Genomic DNA, 22,839 nt, shown 5'->3' on the forward strand with positions numbered 1-22,839 from the left:
TCTCCTGCTCTATCTTGTCTAGTCTAGGTCTTAAGACCAACTAAAGCCCTTTTTATACTTCGCCGTGCACCGGTGTCACATGCCAAAACATTGCTGATTTACAAGCTCAAAATGCGCAGAGGAGGCTGCACGCTGTGAGCTTGGGAATCGGCTATTTCCGGTGCGTGACATGACACCGTCTTACGACCGAGCATAAATTGGGCATAACACCTTGAGCGAGACCTCAAAAGTTGCTAAATGTTGGCTTAAGCATCCCCATTCACAGGCATGGCAGAAGATAGCAGCATGAAAGAGTAGCTGTGAAGCGTGTCCAGTTGGAATGCAAACAACTAGCCGTGGTGGTCATCACTCTGTCAGCAGCCACATCACAGCTTCAACAGGGCATATGAGGTGTGTGTGGGTGCATCTGCGTGGATAGAAGAGCAGCCTGTCGAGGTGTCCTTAGATACTTTCAACCTGGTGTTGTGGGCCCTTCAAAATCACTTCAAATTCAAATTCAGATCTTTCAAAACCTTTCAAAAATAGCGGGAAAACGGTGAACGTGGGGTTGGTTCTTATGAGACACGTGTGTGATTTATTGCTAGATACGGCCTGCATGGCAGTTCAAAGCAACCCGTGCACTATGAAGGGATGAGAGGGGACATGAAAGCAGCTCTCAACAACATGTAGGGTCTGCAGATCACAGGGCTTAATGGAGAACAAGGCACAGCAACATAAACAAACCTAACGCACCCACATTTTAGGGATTGCCAAATCAAGCACACCCACATCATGTTATGAGCTCTTAATGACCGTGATACAGTAAAAAGAAAGTGTGCTGGCTATTCCAGAAAGTGAAGAGAAAAAAACAACAATAACATTTTAAATAGCTCACTATCCAGGTCTCAGAAGAATCAAATTATTAATGTTAATGAGCATTTAAATGGAATAGAAGTGTACAACTGGTTTGGGAAATACCAGTCTTCAGCTTATTTCTCGGAACAGAAGTCACAAACTCCCACTGACAAAAAGCACGTGTTCAAAATCAAAAACCTCTTTCACACCTCATAATGATGACAAAGGCAAAACTAAAAAAAAAAAACAACAACCGCCTGCCATGACTGTTGGTGCCCGTCACCGCTTCAAATATTTATTTGGATTCCGTTGAACTTGAAGCTTCAAACAATGGGAATATTGACAGTCGTGGGGTTGTGAACGAGGTGGTTTGTTTGAGTGTTTTAGCGCAGCAGAAGGCTCCCAGGCGGGCTGTAGCTTTGTGAAAGTCCTGTATTGTATTTCTTTCCTGTGCCAGAGCCCGTTTCCTGTAGCGGTGGCGAGTCAAACAACGATGACCCTCTGCTTCCTGAAAGGCACACAGGGACGGGGGCTGCCACGAGCCCCGAGGCCTTGCCACAAGCCACTGGGTGACCCTCTTGCCCCCCCAAACTCTGTCTGTCTGTCTGTCTGTCTCACTCCTTTCTAGTTACTCCCCTGTCTCTCACTTTCTTCTACCTATCCCAATTCCCTCCATTTCCTTCTTAATTCATGCTTAAGTCATACAATGAAGTCGTGCAGCAAAAATGGCGCTCGTAGACTGGCTACATATCGTACAATATAAATCAGGCTAACTTCGGATTTTAAATGCTTATCGTCGTTGTTGGGTGGAAACCATGTATGTCCTTCCTTTTTTTGTTATTATTTTAAAATCGATTTAAAATAGTGAAAATAGCCGATCTACAAGCACACAACGCCTCACACACCGCAAGGCGTTGTGTGCTTGTAGATCTGCTATATTCACAAGTTGTGTGCCACACTTTTTTATGATGAAGCAGGGCTTTAATTCCGAAAAAACAAACTTGAAGAGATACGAGATGCTGTCCTATCAACCCTTCCATGCTCCATTCCCTCATTCCAGTTTGAAATCCATCCAGGGCCATTTCCCTCCTGCTTCTCCATTCTCTTTTCTCTGGTTTACCCTCAGTGGCTGCAAAACCGAGAGACAGCCGTGGACTCTCTGCGTCCACGTCTGAGACGCGTCTGATGACGCGTTTGATGACGCGTCCGTGCTTAAATAGCCTTCAAGACGCAGCTTTGTGTCCAGGACGGAGCTCCCGCGGCTCAAGACGTGAAACCGCGGCTCAAGACGCGATTCGAGTCAAAGGACGGGGCTTTGACACTACAATCGCGTCTTTTCGCGTCTTTTCGCCAAAAGACGCGGCTTGGATCGTGTCTTTGAGCCCAAAGACGGAGCTGGGACACTACAATCGCGTCTTCCGTCTCATGACGCGTCCGTGCTTAAATAGTGGTCAAGACGCAGCTTTGCGTCCCTGCACGGAGCTTGCGTCTTCTAGACGGCTCAAGACGCGATTCGAGCCGAAAGACGGGGCTTGGACACTACAATCGCGTCTTTGATCCCAAAGACGTGGCTTGGAGGCTACCGCGTCTGGCTGGAACTCGGAGCGGAGTCAAGTTCATTGAAAATAACGGGGCCGTATGTTTTGACGCGGCGCCTCCGTGAGGCCGATGAGGCTAGTGTGTGTTCCCCTTCAGACGTCTGCTGTCTGCTCTCCGTGGGAAAAAAAAAAAAAAGGGTGTCTATTGTATGTATTTTTTGATGGAGAATTCAAATATGACCTTCTTTTTTGCATAGGACAACTCTAACCTGCATCAATTGGTATTTTATGATTGCCAATTGTACCCTATCCATCTAAAAAAACAAATTGGATCTCTATTGTATGTATTTTTTGATGGAAAATTCTAATATTACCTTCTTTTTTAGATAGGACAACTCTAACCTGCATCAATTGGTATTTTATAATTGCCAATAGTACACTATCAATCTAAAAAAACAAATTGGATCTCTATTGTATGTATTCTTTGATGGAAAATTCAAATATTGCCTTCTTTTTTAGATAGGACAACTCTAACCTGCATCAATTGGTATTTTATAATTGCCAATAGTACCCTATCAATCTAAAAAAACAAATTGGATCTCTATTGTATGTATTTTTTGATGGAAAATTCAAATATTACCTTCTTTTTTAGATAGGACAACTCTAACCTGCATCAATTGGTGCATCAACCTTCTCTCTATCTATCTATCTATCTATCTATCTATCTATCTATCTATTTATACTTCACCTTTAGTCAAGAAGAGAGTTCAGCCTCAGGAACTTGCACACCTGGAACTGTGTCATGACTGTGTCATGGAGCTAAGCAGAACTATGTGAAATACTCACAATGAGTCTGATGGACCAATCAGAGTGGTGGTGGGGGGAGGGATCAACAATAGACAGAAACTGGATAATGCTTTGTTAACTGTCCCACCTAAGTCCCTGCTAGTCTGAACAAATCACCTTCCCTCTCATAACACTACTACTACTACTACTACTACTACTACTACTACTACTACTACTACTACTACTACTACTACTACTACATTTATATAAAGCTGCTCTTGCATTTGAATTCAAGTCTGACACAAGTTAAGGTTAACTTAGGTAGTAGTTCATTTTGCTGGCTTTTGTGTGTGAGTGTGTAGGCCCACAAATTATTATAATTGTCTGTCATTAAGTGACTCAAAGGGAGACGTCTAATGGGTGTTTATTATTTTAATATTAACTGTGGGAAGATTATATATATTTTATTTTGCACTTAAAGTGTTGTGATATTATTCCTGAAGGAAGAGGGGTATTTTCACAGCCCAGGCTTTGAACCTAAATGCTGTTTACATGCTCTATAAATATTTATTTCTATATAAAACTCAGTTGTGTGGAGTTATTGTGTGCCTTTTATTGTAGCTAAAGAGTCCATTTGTTCACTAGACATTAAGTCAAGGTTACTATTTTGAGTTGAAGCCAAGTGTTTTATTACTTTGTGGTTTAACATTATTTAAAAGGCAAATTCATTGTTATGGTTACTTTAGAAGACTGCTTTTGCATTCATGAGTTATAAAGAGAGCCAAGCTAATTCAAAGAGTTAAGTTAAAGGAACACAAAACGTGACTTAACTCACAGCTGCCATTGGACAGACAGTTATAACATACTCTTATCTTTCACAGAACAGACAATTATCATTTAGTTTATCTATTTGAGACATGTAGCTGCTCTAGGGGAAATAGAGCATTAATTTGGGATCAGCCTATTCAATTGATAATGACCAATGGGTGCCAGTTTCTAAGTAGTTAAGCATATTACCATAACAATATATGTGGCCTAGACATGGATATTGCCCACTCAACTCGTAATCTACAGAAATGTCCACCACATCACACAGTATAAAACCTAGTAGAGAAATCTGCCTTCTCCTGTATTGTATTAGTGACATTCATTAATAAATAGTAAAATAACAGGACAGAGCAGAACAGGCCTCTGCTGTGTCTTTATTATGGGTGCATTCCAATGCAAATGGATACTCTGGAACAATCTGAAACAATGTATCTTTCCTGTGGCTGTTATAATGAACACAAACAGATCAGAACGTAATTTAACATTAACCAGTTACATTTATCATACAACAATGTAAGGGATGGATTCCTTTCTATTGTGTGAGTTACTTAAATGCTGATCAATATGTGAATCTGGCTCTTATCAGGTGGGTGTTTTCTCTCCCTGGCCTGTGCTGTCCTCAGTTAAACCAAGACAGTGCTGTTGTCACCAATGTGGAAAAAGCTTCAGCTCAATTTATTATCTCAAAGTAGACCAGAAAATACACACAGGAGAGAAACCATACGGCTGTGTCCAATGTGGGGAAAAGTTCAGTTTAATGGCTGCTCCGAAAGTGCACCAGAGATTTCACACCGAAGAAAAGCCTTACTGCTGTGAACACTGTGGCAAACGTTTCACTGTAAAATCTAGCCTCGTACAACACAAGAAGATTCACACTGGAGAGAGACCTTACTGCTGTCACCAATGTGGGAAAAGGTTCACTCTGAAGACGGCTCTGAAAAGACACCTGAAAATCCACACTGGTGAGAAGCCATATACTGCTGTCTCCAGTGTGCGAAAATGTTCAGTGATATGCATCATCTTCGGTGTGAAATCTCTGGTGCACTTTCGGACTATCTTTTCACCACATTGGACACAGCCGTATGGTTTCTCTCCTGTGTGAATTTGTTCATGTATTTTGAGATAAGACAATCGAATAAAGCTTTTCCCACACTGGTCACAGCAATAGGGCTTCTCTCTAGTGTGAATTCTCTGGTGTTCTTTTAAAATCCCCTTTTGAACAAATCTTTTCCCACACTGGTCACAACAATAAGGTTTCTCTCCAGTATGTGAACGCTTGTGATCTTTTAGCAAAATACTTCCCACAATGTTCACAGCTGAATGGCTTCTCTCCTGTGTGTATTTTCTGGTCTACTTTGAGATAATAAATTGAGCTGAAGCTTTTTCCACATTGGTGACAACAGCACTGTCTTGGTTTAACTGAGGACAGCACAGGCCAGGGAGAGAAAACACCCACCTGATAAGAGCCAGATTCACATATTGATCAGCATTTAAGTAACTCACACAATAGAAAGGAATCCATCCCTTACATTGTTGTATGATAAATGTAACTGGTTAATGTTAAATTACGTTCTGATCTGTTTGTGTTCATTATAACAGCCACAGGAAAGATACATTGTTTCAGATTGTTCCAGAGTATCCATTTGCATTGGAATGCACCCATAATAAAGACACAGCAGAGGCCTGTTCTGCTCTGTCCTGTTATTTTACTATTTATTAATGAATGTCACTAATACAATACAGGAGAAGGCAGATTTCTCTACTAGGTTTTATACTGTGTGATGTGGTGGACATTTCTGTAGATTACGAGTTGAGTGGGCAATATCCATGTCTAGGCCACATATATTGTTATGGTAATATGCTTAACTACTTAGAAACTGGCACCCATTGGTCATTATCAATTGAATAGGCTGATCCCAAATTAATGCTCTATTTCCCCTAGAGCAGCTACATGTCTCAAATAGATAAACTAAATGATAATTGTCTGTTCTGTGAAAGATAAGAGTATGTTATAACTGTCTGTCCAATGGCAGCTGTGAGTTAAGTCACGTTTTGTGTTCCTTTAACTTAACTCTTTGAATTAGCTTGGCTCTCTTTATAACTCATGAATGCAAAAGCAGTCTTCTAAAGTAACCATAACAATGAATTTGCCTTTTAAATAATGTTAAACCACAAAGTAATAAAACACTTGGCTTCAACTCAAAATAGTAACCTTGACTTAATGTCTAGTGAACAAATGGACTCTTTAGCTACAATAAAAGGCACACAATAACTCCACACAACTGAGTTTTATATAGAAATAAATATTTATAGAGCATGTAAACAGCATTTAGGTTCAAAGCCTGGGCTGTGAAAATACCCCTCTTCCTTCAGGAATAATATCACAACACTTTAAGTGCAAAATAAAATATATATAATCTTCCCACAGTTAATATTAAAATAATAAACACCCATTAGACGTCTCCCTTTGAGTCACTTAATGACAGACAATTATAATAATTTGTGGGCCTACACACTCACACACAAAAGCCAGCAAAATGAACTACTACCTAAGTTAACCTTAACTTGTGTCAGACTTGAATTCAAATGCAAGAGCAGCTTTATATAAATGTAGTAGTAGTAGTAGTAGTAGTAGTAGTAGTAGTAGTAGTAGTAGTAGTAGTAGTAGTAGTGTTATGAGAGGGAAGGTGATTTGTTCAGACTAGCAGGGACTTAGGTGCAGTTAACAAAGCATTATCCAGTTTCTGTCTATTGTTGATCCCTCCCCCCACCACCACTCTGATTGGTCCATCAGACTCATTGTGAGTATTTCACATAGTTCTGCTTAGCTCCATGACACAGTCATGACACAGTTCCAGGTGTGCAAGTTCCTGAGGCTGAACTCTCTTCTTGACTAAAGGTGAAGTATAAATAGATAGATAGATAGATAGATAGATAGATAGATAGAGAGAAGGTTGATGCACCAATTGATGCAGGTTAGAGTTGTCCTATCTAAAAAAGAAGGTAATATTTGAATTTTCCATCAAAAAATACATACAATAGAGATCCAATTTGTTTTTTTAGATTGATAGGGTACTATTGGCAATTATAAAATACCAATTGATGCAGGTTAGAGTTGTCCTATCTAAAAAAGAAGGCAATATTTGAATTTTCCATCAAAGAATACATACAATAGAGATCCAATTTGTTTTTTTTAGATTGATAGGGTACTATTGGCAATTATAAAATACCAATTGATGCAGGTTAGAGTTGTCCTATCTAAAAAAGAAGGTAATATTAGAATTTTCCATCAAAAAATACATACAATAGAGATCCAATTTGTTTTTTTAGATGGATAGGGTACAATTGGCAATCATAAAATACCAATTGATGCAGGTTAGAGTTGTCCTATGCAAAAAAGAAGGTCATATTTGAATTCTCCATCAAAAAATACATACAATAGACACCCTTTTTTTTTTTTTTCCCACGGAGAGCAGACAGCAGACGTCTGAAGGGGAACACACACTAGCCTCATCGGCCTCACGGAGGCGCCGCGTCAAAACATACGGCCCCGTTATTTTCAATGAACTTGACTCCGCTCCGAGTTCCAGCCAGACGCGGTAGCCTCCAAGCCACGTCTTTGGGATCAAAGACGCGATTGTAGTGTCCAAGCCCCGTCTTTCGGCTCGAATCGCGTCTTGAGCCGTCTAGAAGACGCAAGCTCCGTGCAGGGACGCAAAGCTGCGTCTTGACCACTATTTAAGCACGGACGCGTCATGAGACGGAAGACGCGATTGTAGTGTCCCAGCTCCGTCTTTGGGCTCAAAGACGCGATCCAAGCCGCGTCTTTTGGCGAAAAGACGCGAAAAGACGCGATTGTAGTGTCAAAGCCCCGTCCTTTGACTCGAATCGCGTCTTGAGCCGCGGTTTCACGTCTTGAGCCGCGGGAGCTCCGTCCTGGACACAAAGCTGCGTCTTGAAGGCTATTTAAGCACGGACGCGTCATCAAACGCGTCATCAGACGCGTCTCAGACGTGGACGCAGAGAGTCCACGGTTCTTGCTGGAGGCAAAACCACCGGTGAACGTAATGTCATCACCCCACCCCGCCTCTCATCCTTTTAAATGTATTTTCCTGTTTTTTCCCTCCATGCTTTCTTCTTCTACCATTCTGTCAGAAGTCATTTTCCTGTCAGCTCCTTTGCAGTAGCCTACATGTAGCATTGCTCTGTCCCTTGTTCATTGCTCTCAGCATGAGTTTATTTCATTAAACGCCCCGCGAAGCTTGGCCAATTTGACCCTGCCTGGGCATACAACAAACATTGAGCGATTTGTGCCAAGAGCCCGGACAAAGCCAGATGTTGGAGCTTAGCTCCTTCCAGGAGCACCGCTCAAAAAATAAAAGAATAAATAAAAGTGTCATAAAAATGTCTGTCTCCACGCGGTACCTTCCTGAATTCAATCTTCCCCTTATCTTAGATCACAATGCTCCTACTGGATGTAATGTCGATAGAAATATTTTAATTTGCGCTCCATCTGTCCAACCAGATTCTCGTTTCAATGTTTGTCCTCTTCTCCCCATTCCCCCCCCCCCCCCCCCCCGCCCATCCCACCAATTTTCTTCTCTTCTTACCTGCCACCTTCCTCTTTCCATCCCTCTCTCCCTCATTCCTCCTCTCCTCTCGGTCTGGCCGGGCCAGGAGCAGCGACCTGTCAGACGTTTCCTGTGCAAGCCACAGGTTCAGACCGCACCTCCTCGGGGGGAGAGATACAGGGGAATTCAGGGGGATGTGCTTGTACATGACGACATGCACGTGTATGCGGTTGCGCACGCACGCACGCACGCACGCACGCACGCACGCACGCGCACGCGCACACACACACACACACACACACACACACACCTGTTATGTACAGTAGACACATGCAGCTAGATATAGATATATTTATAGAAACATGTATGTTTTCGGGCTAACATTTTTTTAATGATAAAAAAGTGAATTAAATAAGTGATTTTCACACAGGCTGAATAACACTGCATGTCTGTGGTTTCGTACTGTCGACTCCTTATATAATATGAATCCCAGGGCCAACTGTGTGTATTTTGTATTGGAACGAGATTTATTCTTTTTTTTTCTTACATCATACAAAAACACCCTGGGGTCACGTCGCTCTCCTTTAGAGTATGAGAAAGCTGTCAAACTGAACATTGCTATTGGTCCCAGTAGGAATCAACCTCATGGCAGAGGGTCAAAACCTAACCTACGTGTTAAGTTTGTAGGGGAACAAGAAGTCAAACCACAACAAGGATTACTTCTGTGGAGCTGACAGACTCGGGCATGTGCTGAAAGATAGCTTATCTGGTTACTCTCCCTGCTTGTTCATTTTCCAAATTGTGTCTCTCGTCTCCCTCTCTAAAATATGTGTGTGTGTGTGTGTGTGTGTGTGTGTGTGTGTGTGTGCGCGTGCGTGCGTGCGTGCATGCGTGTACGTACGCATGTTGGCACAGGAGAACTATGTTCCACTGGACAATGTGCCTTGGAACCGACTTCTCATCTTCCATTTCAGGTCATGAGTGTTTGAGTGTGTGTGTGTGTGTGCCTTTGAAATGACTCCTCTAGTCTTCGTCCAGTCCAGGTCAGAGACAGGAAGTGCGCTGGGAGAAAAGGAGGAAGCAGAAGCCACTCTCTGGCCACAGGTAACAACCGTGACCCTTGACCCTCCAACCTCCCCCTCCATCAGTCTGACAATAATACACACTCTGACAAAACACAGATGTGCACACAGAAGAGGTGTCGTCTGCAAACTAGGGATGGGACGATAATCGTTAATATCGTTTATCGTGATAGAAAACACTCACGATAATCGTATCGTGGAGATTTAAATGTATTGTGAAATTGTCCTCCGTCATGCGCTGGGATCAATTCACCTTTTATTTGCCGAGCTGCATATCTGGTACCATTTAAATCTCTATAATTGGTAAAAACGGACAGGCATGTTGGGGATATTTTGATTATCGCGTTAATATCGTAAATCGCATTTCTTTTGGTCACAAAAATCGTGACATGACATTTTCATATCGTCCCATCCCCACTGCAAACACTGGAGCGATTGTGTCTGGTCTCATTGTTGCAGATGCAACATAGCTACGTATTATTTTTGGCTTATGTTTCCATGACCATATGTTGGGTCATCTACAAAATGAACCCATCTGGATAATATTGAAAGAAAAGTATGGAGCTACAGTACCAGTAGTATAAAATTGACCTCATACGCACAGTGAATCTACAAATAAAACATAAAAGACATGTCAATGTTAAATTATGTTTTTCTCTTTATTATTTAACAACAACCATAACACAGCATGTTGCATTAATGTTCACTCATAATTTACATAAGGGGTTGGGCAAGTTGTATGGATAAACCCAGGGTGTGTAGAGAGCTCTGAAAATGGTGTAGACTGACTGGAGACCAGTAGACATGGGCCCTGTCCAAAACAAAAATATGTACACTCTTAGAGTTATGGGGGGTCCTTAAATGTTAACGTTTGAGAACCACTGGCCTAGATCATATTCATCAGAGGAAACTGGGCACACTTGATCTAAATTGTAGCACTGAAGCCAGCTTTCTGAAACCAAGGCTTTCAGAAGCCTTGCTGGCATCATGCTTGCCCCGGGTTGGCAATACTTTTGATTTAGATTGCAAGGTTTGTTTCTAGACAAGGCCCATGGTGTGGCAGGTTGAATTGGCCAATGGGGCTGGGTCTCCATCTCACCAGCTCCAGAAGAAAAACCTGCTGCCATGTTTGGAAGGCTCCAGTTTGCCATCAATGACTGGGTTGGGCTCAGGGCGTGGCCGAGAATGGTAGGGATTCTCAGGGAGGGGCCGTTCTGTAGCCACCTTGGTCACCTAGGAAAAAGGGGGGAAAATACCATTGATTCACCATTAATAATAATGAAACCATACAACAGCTCACACAAACTTTTTAGAAATTCCTGAGGGCCAGCTGTCATTATCAGCTGGCTAGAGCAGTGGTTCTCAGACCTTTTTTGGCTCTGGGCACCCCTGTATACATTTTTAATCCACAGCATCCCCCCCTCACAGTGTTACTTTGTAGCATCTTACATATTTTGTCATATTATGGTATACGTAAGTATGTAAATCTTTCTCCCTGAGATACACTATGTCACAAGGAAAACTTGAGAGAATATCGGTTACCATTATAGGACAGGTTGAAAATGACTTTATACTTCCATATAGCATCCCATATTCTGGGGGGGAACATTTGCCAAAAATAACAGATCCACAAGCCCACATCGCGATACGCTGTAATGCAACTCCGTCCGTTGCAAGGTTCGTTTTATTAAGTATATGAGGTATCAAAGTATTCCGGCTGCACCCCTGGACACGTACTGCACTTAGCACTCTTATAACGGATACTACATGAATGTATGAAATTCATAGAAACACACAGGTTATAAATGTCTGTCTTCTGTGTGTTGTTAGTCGGTATTGGACAAGTATAGCTGGTGCTCTCTGCACATACCATAAATAAAAGACAAGCTTAAAGTAGGGCAGCGTATTCCTTTAGTTTAAGATGTATTTTAAAGACATAATTGTCTGCTATCTATCTACACAGAATCATCTGGCAGAAACCGAGTCAAAGTTGATTAAAATATATATTTGTTTCTGCTCGTTTGATGGCTATAGAAGGTGGTACTATGCAAAATATTTTCATGAACGTAAGGATGTGTACATTTCAGCCAGATGTTCCAGTGAAATTCTCTTGAAATAACATCTTTTATGTCAAAATATTGAGTTTTTGGCTGCAGTTGATTTACACCTGATTTTAATAAACTGAACTCTTGTGTTTCATGATTTTTAAATAATGTCTCATTCAAATGAGAAGAATACTTTTGAAGCACGCAAATCTTAGTTGACATGCATGTGGATGTGAATGATTTAGATTAAAAAGCTAACAAGTTTGTCAAAAGTATTCACACTCACAATTAATGATTGGACTTCTTTTTTCTTTGTTGAACGCAGTTTTCTTTGTTGACCGCAGTTACCCTCTACACCACTCCTCGCTGAATAGCTGACCTACAAGCTCACAATGTGTCGCTATTTCCACCGAATGAGCGCCCTCAGAATAGGGACGCTCGCTTCTTCTACTTATGCATGTAGCTTGAGGCGTCTATCAATTATTAGTATCTCAAGGCATACCTTATTTCAAACTAAAAAAGTGACTGCATAGCAGACCTAAAAGCTCACAACTTTGTAGCGTTTGTAGATTGTCTATTTTTGCACACCAAAGTATAAAACGAGGCTTAAGTGGTTAATCCAACTAAGCCATTTGGTTGATTACAAAAAAGGGATGTGTTGTTCTAAAAAGGGGCACGCGTCTCAATTAATTAAAAAAGTTAACTATAGAATAGTCGAAGAGAATAATCTATAGTTGCAGCCCTAAAAGAGATATTGTAAGAGATACATCTACTATTTTCTCTCTCCTCTGTTCTCCCCCTCCTCTCAGGTCCTCCATGTACAGTATCTGTTCTGCATCTAGCTTAAGGCAAGACCCAAATTCAACGTGAACATTTTTAACTCAAATATTTGCTTCTGGGGGTCCCTGGAACAAAATATTTTGAGATGGGGTTCAGCGGCATAATACATATCATTTAGCGGCATAATACATATCATTTTGTGGGTCCTTGACATGACAACGTTTGAGAACCACTGATATAGGCCGATTCTACAAATGTCTTCTAAGTCCTAACAGTTTCCAAAAAAAATAAAAAATAAAATAAATAACGTATGTTGCTATATGAGGGTCTTGCCTTGATGCAGAATACTAGATGTAGAATATACCTGTCCTAGCCCCATCAGGGATCCCATCATGCATCATTCCTGTATTTTCTTTGTTTCCCAGATAGGGCTGTCACAATTATTACATAATCGTCTAATCGTGATTATTTGACATTATCGCAATTATTTTGTCATAATCGTCATAATCGTGAATGTTGAAAGATTTCCGAAATAGTGGAAATAGCAGATCTACAAGCTCACAACGCGTCGCATCGCGACGCGTTGTGAGCTTGTAGATCGGCTATTTCCACTATCAATGTTATTTTTTAAGTAGTAAGTTGTCAAATGTGTCAGTAATTTATTTGTGTGTTTAGGTTATGTATCACATAGTGGAAATAGCAGATCTACAAGCTCACAACGCGTCGCATCACGACGCGTTGTGAGCTTGTAGATCGGCTATTTCCACTATCAATGTTATTTTTTAAGTAGTAAGTTGTCAAATGTGTCAGTAATTTATTTGTGTGTTTAGGTTATGTATCACATAGTGGAAATAGCAGATCTACAAGCTCACAACGCGCCGCATCGCGAACGCGTTGTGAGCTTGTAGATCGGCTATTTCCACTATCAATGTTATTTTTTAAGTAGTAAGTTGTCAAATATGTCAGTAATGTATGTGTATATTTAGGTTATGTATCATATCTACCATATGCAACTTCAAAGCCTAAAAGCCAAACAGAAATGTAATTTTCAACGTCAAAAACACAATTAAATCGTTAATCGCCAATTATTTGAGTGACAATTAATCGTCATGTAAAATGTCATATCGTGACAGCCCTATTCCCAGATTCTCCATCCCATGGTGACTCACCTTGGACAGGTCTCCCAGGCCGGGTCTCTCCCAGCCCAGCTTGTCCAGGACACAGCTGTCAAACACCTTCTGCTCATTGCGACAGCGGCGCAGCTCAGCGAGGTTGGAATAGTCCAAACAGGTCCAGTATTCTGTGAACGACTCTGCACAGTTGCCCTTGATTTGCCTGAAATGGATGGTGCAAACAGATATGGATCAGGATCTACTGTAAGGATCAGATTAGACTGGGCAAGATATCTTTTGGATATTACAGTATATCGATGCTGTGATCTATGTTGTATCTATCTATCTTGTGATGCAAGACTTAATATCTTTTGAGATTTGGGATATCATAAAGGATTTGTGGTTGTCTTTTCCTGGTTTTAACTAAAGCCCCATTTTGTACAAAAATGGCTACAATAGCCAAGTTCACAATGCGTGAATGTGCAATATATCATCACAATCATCCATATCACTCAGTCCTAAACCAGATTATAATAGTTCTATTAGCTCCAGTGCTCTGAACAACCTGGCATGGTTCCTCTTAAGAGTTGCAGAAAGAAATACGACTCTAAATTGTCTCATCTTAACATAGTACATGTACACAAAGGTCCAGCAAAAGCCAGAGATCCAAGACAGATTAAGAGAATCCTTAAATAGTAGGCAATCCTTAAATGCCATTCACAATAAACATTGGGATCAGAGGACATTTCCCAGCGATCAAAAAGGCAGGTTGTCATTAGTGACCATGCAAATTTGTCATTTGCAAGGGTTGTAATTTAAGACGGTTGACAGATCTCAAAATCTCACAACAAAACCAGGTCCCAGGTGTAATTACAAGTTCACCAAAAGCCTGTCCCATTACAATAATTACCGGTATTGCTCTTTGGCAGAGGGTCACAGTTTACGTTTGGGGCTGGAGTAGTGATTGTTTGTTCTTGCTTTAGAAGTAGTGGAGGTGGTGTGTTATTTGAGGACCATATACACACAACTTGTCCACAATACGTGCAACACACACACACACACACACACACACACACACACACACACACACACACACACACACACACACACACACACACACACACACACACACACACACACACACACACACACACACACACACACACACACACACACACACACACACACACACACACACACAGTCCTGCATGGGCATCAAGTTATTACCCGAAGTCTGCATCAAACCTTTAGTAAACACAGACATAACAATTTAGAGAGAAAGAAAACAGACCACTTCCTAAAATACACCCCACTGGCAGTTCGATCAACACGCAACAGGGGCCTATAGTTAACGTGTTCATGTCCTACTATGGACACCAGCCTTTCTATGGAAGAAAAGAAAAAGAAAACACACCTTGTAAGCAATTCAGAGTATGTTTGCTCACCAACAGAATATGTCAAACACGTGCATTTGTTTCAACCCAAACATTTATTTCCAGATCCCAAAGTGATCTTTTCAGAGTTTGAAGGAAAAGGCTAGTCAAACACTGACCTGTTCAGTGGTCGTGAAAAGGCTAAACCAAAACAACCTGATATGGAATTTCATCAAACAAAAACAAACATGGGAAGAAGGATAATAAATCAGAATTTCAGGTGGGAGGAAAAAAAACAACTACTGACAGACCATTATCATGGCTACACAGCAGAACTACTGACAGACCATTATCATGGCTACACAGCAGAACTACTGACAGACCATTATCATGTCATGGCTACACAGCAGCCATAACGTATAGCTCACTTGGAGTCACTTCACTCACTAGTTTTGGGGGACTTCACTTTATGCAAGATTAAATCATCCAAAATGATACTTGGTAATAAAACATACCCAATTGACATACGTAATGATCTCTATCATATCTGAACTTGGCAGGTATGTGTTGTTGCTGCCTCGTCTACAAATTCAAGAAATGCAATTTCTTTTTTTTCTTCATTTTGTGGCTTTGAGTTTGACTTTTCTAAATAAGACCCCATATACCTACAATCAGAACTTTAATTAAACACTTTGTCAAAATTAATGGCAGTTTAATTTGAATGGTGGCAAGCAGGGAAATAGGTTTACAGTACAAAGGATTGGAAACCTTCCTCTAAATTCAAAGTACCTTTTTGGTAAAAAATTAGGCTTGTGAATTTGTAATGTTCTCCATTTTAATGCTATTGCTAATAACTATCTCAGGAAATTACTTTTCTGGCGGGCCTGGTGGATCAGACAGAATACATTAAATTGCTATATCTGTGAAAGAATCCCAAATACAAAGTTAAACCAAATAGATTTTTATAGATGGAATTTGCAATTATATCTGCATACTATAAGATAAAGGTTTGTGCTGTTATAATGTGACGTGGTACACATAACACATTGTATACACACTCAGAGTCCTTGAAAGTTACAAAAGTTTGTTAGAGGTTGGAGAAACCACTGGTATAAGCAGACATAAAACTCCACATACTGTATCAGGTCTGATAATTTGATAAACAGTTCAAAATGAGATGGAGACGATTCCAGTTCCTCCGAAACATAAACCCAACAATTTCCCTTTCGTTCTTATATCCGTTCATCCCTGTTAGTCCTGTAATTCCCACTGAATTTTTCTTTCACCTCTGAATATTCCCAAAATGTTGCAAGTCGAGGTGCTCCATTAAATTGTTACTATTTAAAACCTATATACTTTTATTGTGCGCCAGATAGTGAAAATAGCCGATATGTCATGTTGCAATGAGTTGTAGATCTGCTATTTTTGGTGAATGCTTGCCTATAATCCCCAAATATTCAGCTATTAATAATAACATGCCCAGAATAGGGACAGGGTTCATGTGGTTAAGGAGTGGATGCCCAACAGGAGCTTGTTGCTTCCCTACCCATCATCTCCGGGCTGCAGAAAAGCAGAAAGCACGTTGCTTCATAGCTAGTATAGGACGTGTCACGCACAGATATAAAGAGCTAGATGGAGTAGATGCCTCGTTCGCCTCTGCAGTTAATTGGAGCAATGTGCAAAAGTTATAGTCCGGACTTCCTGAAAAAACTAAGGGAACGCTGTCAGTCAAAGTGACTACTGGCCAATCACAGCGTGTCTTTTCCGTGACTTATCCAAGGACAACAATTCAATTCAACAGAGCCAGTTCCGATGTTGCGCTGCTCAGCTGTTCTTATAGGCTGCATACGTAAAGACCAGCCCCCACCTGCCTCTGATTGGCTTACCGACTTCCGTATGTGTGACGCACGCGGAAGCAATGAACACGGAAGCGACGAAGATTCCCTTAGTTGCTCAATGCATACGCCCACTGGCCGAAGGAGGCGTCTACCTTTCTATGTCTATGGTGTCACGCACGTTCAGTGGATATAAGTTCCCATGTGTTCACTCCATCAGCAGCCAGATGGATGAAAAACCACTGTTAGCCAGCTCAGCAATAATAATGATTCCATCCTAACCTTGCTTTTAGTTTTTCTCTGAAACCTGGTTATTTCCTGCTACTCAGGGGGGATTCTCACTTTAAAGTCTAAACATCCCACCACAAATGCCGACCAAAATAAACAAAACTAAAATCTATATTGCCACAGTTTACAAAATTGAGAACCAGACAACCTAATATTCTCACCTGATCAGCGACACAACAAGAAGAGTAGAATTTGAGTCCAACATCGTAGACAACTTAAATCAGATGGTAACAAAAGAAGGACCAGAAATGAACACCTGCATGTGGTCCATAGAACAAATCTGTCTACCAAAGACCTGTCACAGCTCAGCGGTGGAAGCTGTGACAGGTCTACGGCTCATCCACACTGTAAAACTAATGTAAGTATTTCCTTGCTTACACAGTATTCTCTGTTACTGCATCGTCTATTTCTCACTTCAAATATAAAAAAATAAAAAACATTCTTGAGAGCAATGTTTAGTTGTAAATGCCACTGTGTGTTTGTTTACATGGCTGTCATGTTGGATACGGCCTAATATTCACACAATGCATGCAACCAGGTGCTCTGAACCTTTGATTAAGCCTCGGTCTGTTATAGAGCGGAGCAGTCATTATCCAGAAATAACAAATCAATCAGAATCAAGCATTCAACCAAGCCGTGTAATAAATTCCTATAATTCGGGCTGTGAGCCACTCTGCTACACAGATACCCTTGTATATGCCTATAATAAGTATGTTGGTTTGTTAACTTGAGTGATAAAACAATGTTGCACATTAAGCCAATCATCTGGGGATCCCCCCAAAAAAAGAAATATTCATAGGAACCACTGTTCTAGATCAGTGGTTCCCAGCCTTTTCAGGCCGCGACCCCCCCAAATAATATTTTAACCGGGGACTACCCACCCTGACAAGCATTTGGAATTGCAGGAGTTGAGGCGTTACATTTAGTTTGACTTAAATTCCACAGATATTGTGAAAATAGATCTACAAGCTTCACACAGTGTTATGAGCTTGTAGATCGGCTATTTTCAAATGTGTTGTCTCTTTCTTATATTATTTGACAATTTGGCCAATGTTTGACCAGTTTGTATAGTATCGTTTGTTGTTTTTTCCTTTCTTTGAGGTATTAAAAACAGTTCTTAAAAGTCCTTAAATTGTCACTTCACTCTCATCTGGGGATCCCCCCCTAAAATCGCATGGGGGTCCCGACCCACAGGTGGAGAACCACTGTTCTAGATGGCAGTCCCTGCCTCACGTTAAAGGAGTAATCCAGACCAAAACACATATAGGGTTAAATCTGTCTTTTATCATACCCCTGTATACCTGCTATAGTCCATTTTTTTCATAGCTGCCCCTGTTGCTAGATTTCGGCTGCCCCTGTTGCTAGATTTTGCGGGCCCTCTCATAACTAACAGAGTAGATAGACTTTATACTAGTGCAGTTATTTCTTCAGCTTCAAAGTTAGTATTTTTTTATTGGATTGTGTTTACACAACGTCCTGAGACCAACCAAACCGGTTTTGACCTCACAGGCACCCTTACTTGTCAAACGGCTTCTGCTCTGCACCAGAGCAGGGAGAGGAGAGGCTAGAAAGGGAGGGGAGGGAGGGGTTGGTTTGACAAGTAAGGGTGCCTGTGAGGTCAAAACAGCGGTGTGGTTGGTCTCAGGACGTTGTGTAAACACAATCCAATAAAAAAATACTAACTTTGAAGCTGAGGAAATAACCGCACTAGTATAAAGTCTATCTACTCTGTTAGTTATGAGAGGGCCTGCGAAATCTAGCAACAGGGGCAGCCGAAATCTAGCAACAGGGGCAGCTATGAAACAAATTGACTAAAGCAGGTATAAAGGGGTATGATAAAAGGCAGATTTAACCCTAGGCTATATGTGTTTTGGTCTGGATGACTCCTTTAAACATGACGACATAAATCTTGCAAAGTTACCTGAAGAAGTTGATTGCACATTCATTGACCTTCCTCCCTTCCTCTAGACACTTCCTGGGATCTTTCTCCTCCCAGCGGCAGAGCATGAACTCCTTGTTGGGTTTATCACACTGGGAGCCATAGTGGTGTGCGGCAGCCTTCAGTACTGCAGATGATACATTCACCTGGACACAAACAAACAATAATATCACCATGGTGTGCTGTGGTCACTGTTAAATGTAGGTTGAGGGTTAACTTGTGAGGAGGGTAACCGGAATGCTCGCCACGGTTACGTTTAGGAATACCAGGCAGAGACCATTCTAGTGCTCCTCCGGATAGACGACTGTGTTTCCACTGTTTTGGGGGAGAGCATGCTGCTATTGGTGAGGAGGTATTCTTGACTTTAACCCAGGGGTCTTCAAAGTTTTCAGGCCAAGGACCCCTTAGTTGAGAGAGATGAAGCAGGGACCCCCCCAAAACCTTTTTGTAGATTTCCATATAGTTTCATCATTTGACAACACAATCATCAGTGTGTCAATGTGTGTTTTCAGATATTTAACTACTTGAACTGTCAATAAACTTGGCCTTTCACTCTATGAAAATAGCGAGTGCACTAACCCTATATCTAACCCTAACCCTAAACCGAACCCCCATGGGAGTGTCGCCACTCCGACAATAAGAAGTCAATTTCGGAGTGGCGACATGTCGGAATGGAGAGAGCCTCCCGAAAAGAGCCGACAGACCTGCTGTTGAAGACCCCTGCTTTTTATGTGTTATGTAGCCGCAAATTGCAACACTAGATTTTTTTATAATGGGATGAATCTAGGGTTGCAATACCTCCCATAGGCAGCCGATGCATGAAAACAGTTTTTTGCTAACTGATTGTGGGAGTGCGCTCGTTTTGTACACCGGTGTGCGTCTTCTTCTTTGGGTCTTACGTGCGTGTGCACCATAGAGTTGCACGACCGTAGGTGGCGATACTGCGTGCACACGCACGTAAGACCCAAAGAAGAAGACGCACACCGGTGTACAAAACGAGCGCACTCCCACACGGCTTGTTTCCCATTCCGTTTCACATGTCGGCAGCGGTGAGCGCACATGGACGTTGCAGCGTCGTCCAACACAGCCGAGAAGAAGTACACATAGACAAAAAACATGGCTGCTCGGATTTTATTAACAGAAAATAAATCATAACAATTCTTCGGTGGATTTTTCAGAAACACACACTTTGCAGTTAGCAAGAGTAAATTCCCAGCTTTCCATAGAGCCACAATATTGGTGAGTTTGAAGTCATTTAATACAATCAGTTAGCAAAAAACTGTTTTCATGCATCGGCTGCCTATGGGAGGTATTGCAACCCTAGATTCATCCCATTATAAAAACTAGCCCTTACCCGTTCAAAGATATGAGCTCCAAAATGATGTGCAGTGTGTGGGTTATGGGATGTGCACTGTGCATACAGTATATGAGGGATGGAAAGTAACTTTAACTGGTGCTTGCATGATAATATGTAGGAGCATCAATGTAAGAAATACCCGTTTCGTTTAATGGCTACCCCCCCCACCCGCCCACGCACACACCCGCCTGCCTGCACACACACACACACACACACACACACACACACACACACACACACACACACACACACACACAGAGAGAGCTGGTTAAACATGTTGCCTCATGCTAGATGCAGAATAGATGAGCCTCAAGCTAGATGCAGAATAGATAGTAGATACACCATAAAAATGCTAATATACAGCATGATACGATTTGTGAAAGTGACAAACGGGCTTCACAGTTATGTTAGGTGTGTTCATATGCTAATTGTGATGCGATTTCAGATCAATTGCTCCACCACTGAGGAGAAACGCTGTGACAGACAGACAGATATTCGCAAAATTATAGTATAGATATCTAGTGTTGCAATTTGCGGCTATGTGTTATGTAGGGTTTAATAATAGAGGCAGAAGAGATACAATGTTTTTGTTTCTATCCCAAAGGAAATGTGTCTTGGGCACAGCCATAATGTATACAACAGATGTTGTGCATGTATGCATGCCATGTGCGTGTTATTATCACTACAACATGTCTTTATTTATGGAATAGAAAGTCGAATGAATGATAAACATCTTCACCCTCAGAGCAACCATCCTTTCAATTAAATCCTCAAGTAGATAAAGACACGACAGTGGGCAATCAAGCTCTGCAGTCTCTCACAGTGACAGCTGAGGTGTTGTTGTTGGGTAGTTAGTTAGTTACTGTGCTGTTATCAAGGTGATACATGCTAATGCATGTAAACACATTTACGCAAGAGATTAAAGGGGAAGACCACCCATTTTCAATATTGAACTATGTCATTAATATACCTTAGAGGAGTTGTGTGGAAATAAAAAAAAAGTTCCCCCTCTTCTGTGTTGCCTAGAACTGGAGGATTGATTTTGGGGTTTGTATTGCAAATTACAACTTGATGACATCACACATTGTACTTTACAATACAAACCCCAAAATCAATCCGCCAGTTCTAGGCAACACAGAAGAGGGGGAACTTTTTTTTTATTTCCACACAACTCCTCTAAGGTATATTAATGACATAGTTCAATATTGAAAATGGGTGGTCTTCCCCTTTAAGAACAACACGAGCTTAATTCAAACGTAAAATGTATATTGTTTAAAGCCTAATACCAGCTTATTCCAGTGGTTCTCAAAGTGGATTTCAGGGACTCTCTGGGATCCTTTATGGGGGTCTAAATTGACCCTTAGACTGTCTGTAACTTTGACAGTGTACAAATGGAACCTGTCAAAGTTAAGGAGAGACCTTCAAATGTCAAAGTATGAGAAACACTGGCTTATTCTACAATGAACTTGTCCACTCAAGTGTGTCAGTTAGCAACTGTACTGTAGTGCTAGCATTAGCTTTGTTAGCTCCTATCCTTCGTCCACACAGTGTTTTGTTCCACAGCGTCCACTGTGACTCACCTCGTCCACTTTCAGCTCCTCTAGGGTGGGAAGCTCCACCGTGGTCGGCATGGCGGACCCCCCGTTCGGACCAGAAACAGAGAAAAGTCAAACTCCGCCGCTATAAACACAACAGATGTCCTCGACTGACTGACTCTCCTGAAGAAGAGACACACAGAGCTGGAAGCAGTGGAAGGTCAGCTCACTGCGCCTGCGCGCTGGCGCGCACACCACTGACGTATAGTGTGGTAACTTATCAAAGTGGGGTTCGGGGACCAGCCAGAGGTCCAAGTGGACACTTAACGGGTCTGTAGTCAACTTCGAGAGTGTACGAATGGAAGATATGGGACCAAATGGACCTCATCGACGGTAAAAGACAACGTGCATCATCACCCAGTGAGTAAACAACACAGCCAGCAACGTGGTGGCAGTGTGATTGTTTCAGCATCTTCGTTGGTTTGTGCTTAAAAAGTTAAAGTGTCATCGTCTTTCATTCAAAATAAATTGCGTTTTGCACCATTTGCTGACCAAAGTGTAAGAAAGAAAGAAAGAAAGAAAGAAAGAAACACGTGTGCGTGTGTGTTTTCGGTTTTCGCATTGGTTCTGTTGCTGTGTGGAGTGTTCCCATGGCAACGCTGTCAAACACCTGCCACATTTTCATCGCTACTACGTTCTTCTTTATTCTTGATTGGCTTCATTCTCAAGACCTCAAGAAACCCCGGGGTTAATGGAGGCCACAGGCAGCAGCTAAAAAAGAAAGAAATCTGAATCCCAAAGCACACAAATCTGCATTTTGTGTGAGATGTGATTGTTAGACAGACACCAAAGTGTGTGTGTGTGTGTGTGTGTGTGTGTGTGTGTGTGTGTGTGTGTGTGTGTGTGTGTGTGTGTGTGTGTGTGTGTCTCTCTCTC

General features: G+C 41.6%; 1 protein-coding gene across 1 annotated transcript; it reads right to left on the reverse strand.

Annotated features, from left to right (window-relative positions):
• Positions 1 to 10,300: 10,300 nt before the first annotated feature.
• ndufa8 (NADH:ubiquinone oxidoreductase subunit A8) lies at positions 10,301 to 22,102 on the reverse strand. The gene is made up of 4 exons (XM_080742554.1): positions 21,949 to 22,102; positions 18,994 to 19,157; positions 13,634 to 13,799; positions 10,301 to 10,872 (listed from the first exon to the last, which is right to left on the reverse strand). Exons 1-4 carry the CDS (start codon positions 21,997 to 21,999, stop codon positions 10,735 to 10,737), a joined length of 519 nt encoding a protein of 172 aa, XP_080598680.1. The 5' UTR covers positions 22,000 to 22,102; the 3' UTR covers positions 10,301 to 10,734.
• Between the last annotated feature and the right edge of the window lie 737 nt (positions 22,103 to 22,839).

This window comes from Nannobrachium achirus (genome assembly GCF_963921795.1).
Source record: "Nannobrachium achirus genome assembly, chromosome: 15".
In the NCBI taxonomy this organism is placed as follows: Eukaryota; Metazoa; Chordata; class Actinopteri; order Myctophiformes; family Myctophidae; genus Nannobrachium; species Nannobrachium achirus.

What these genes read in the sequence shown, in the direction of transcription:
- ndufa8 (XM_080742554.1), bottom strand. Translation starts at nt 21,999, where the DNA reads ATGCCGACCACGGTGGAGCTTCCCACCCTAGAGGAGCTGAAAGTGGAC. An exon ending in AGGAGCTGAAAGTGGACGAG is followed by an intron (nt 19,158 to 21,948) that starts GTGAGTCACAGT and finishes GTTTGTGTCCAG; the next exon opens with GTGAATGTATCATCTGCAGT. An exon ending in GCCTGGGAGACCTGTCCAAG is followed by an intron (nt 10,873 to 13,633) that starts GTGAGTCACCAT and finishes CCTTTTTCCTAG; the next exon opens with GTGACCAAGGTGGCTACAGA.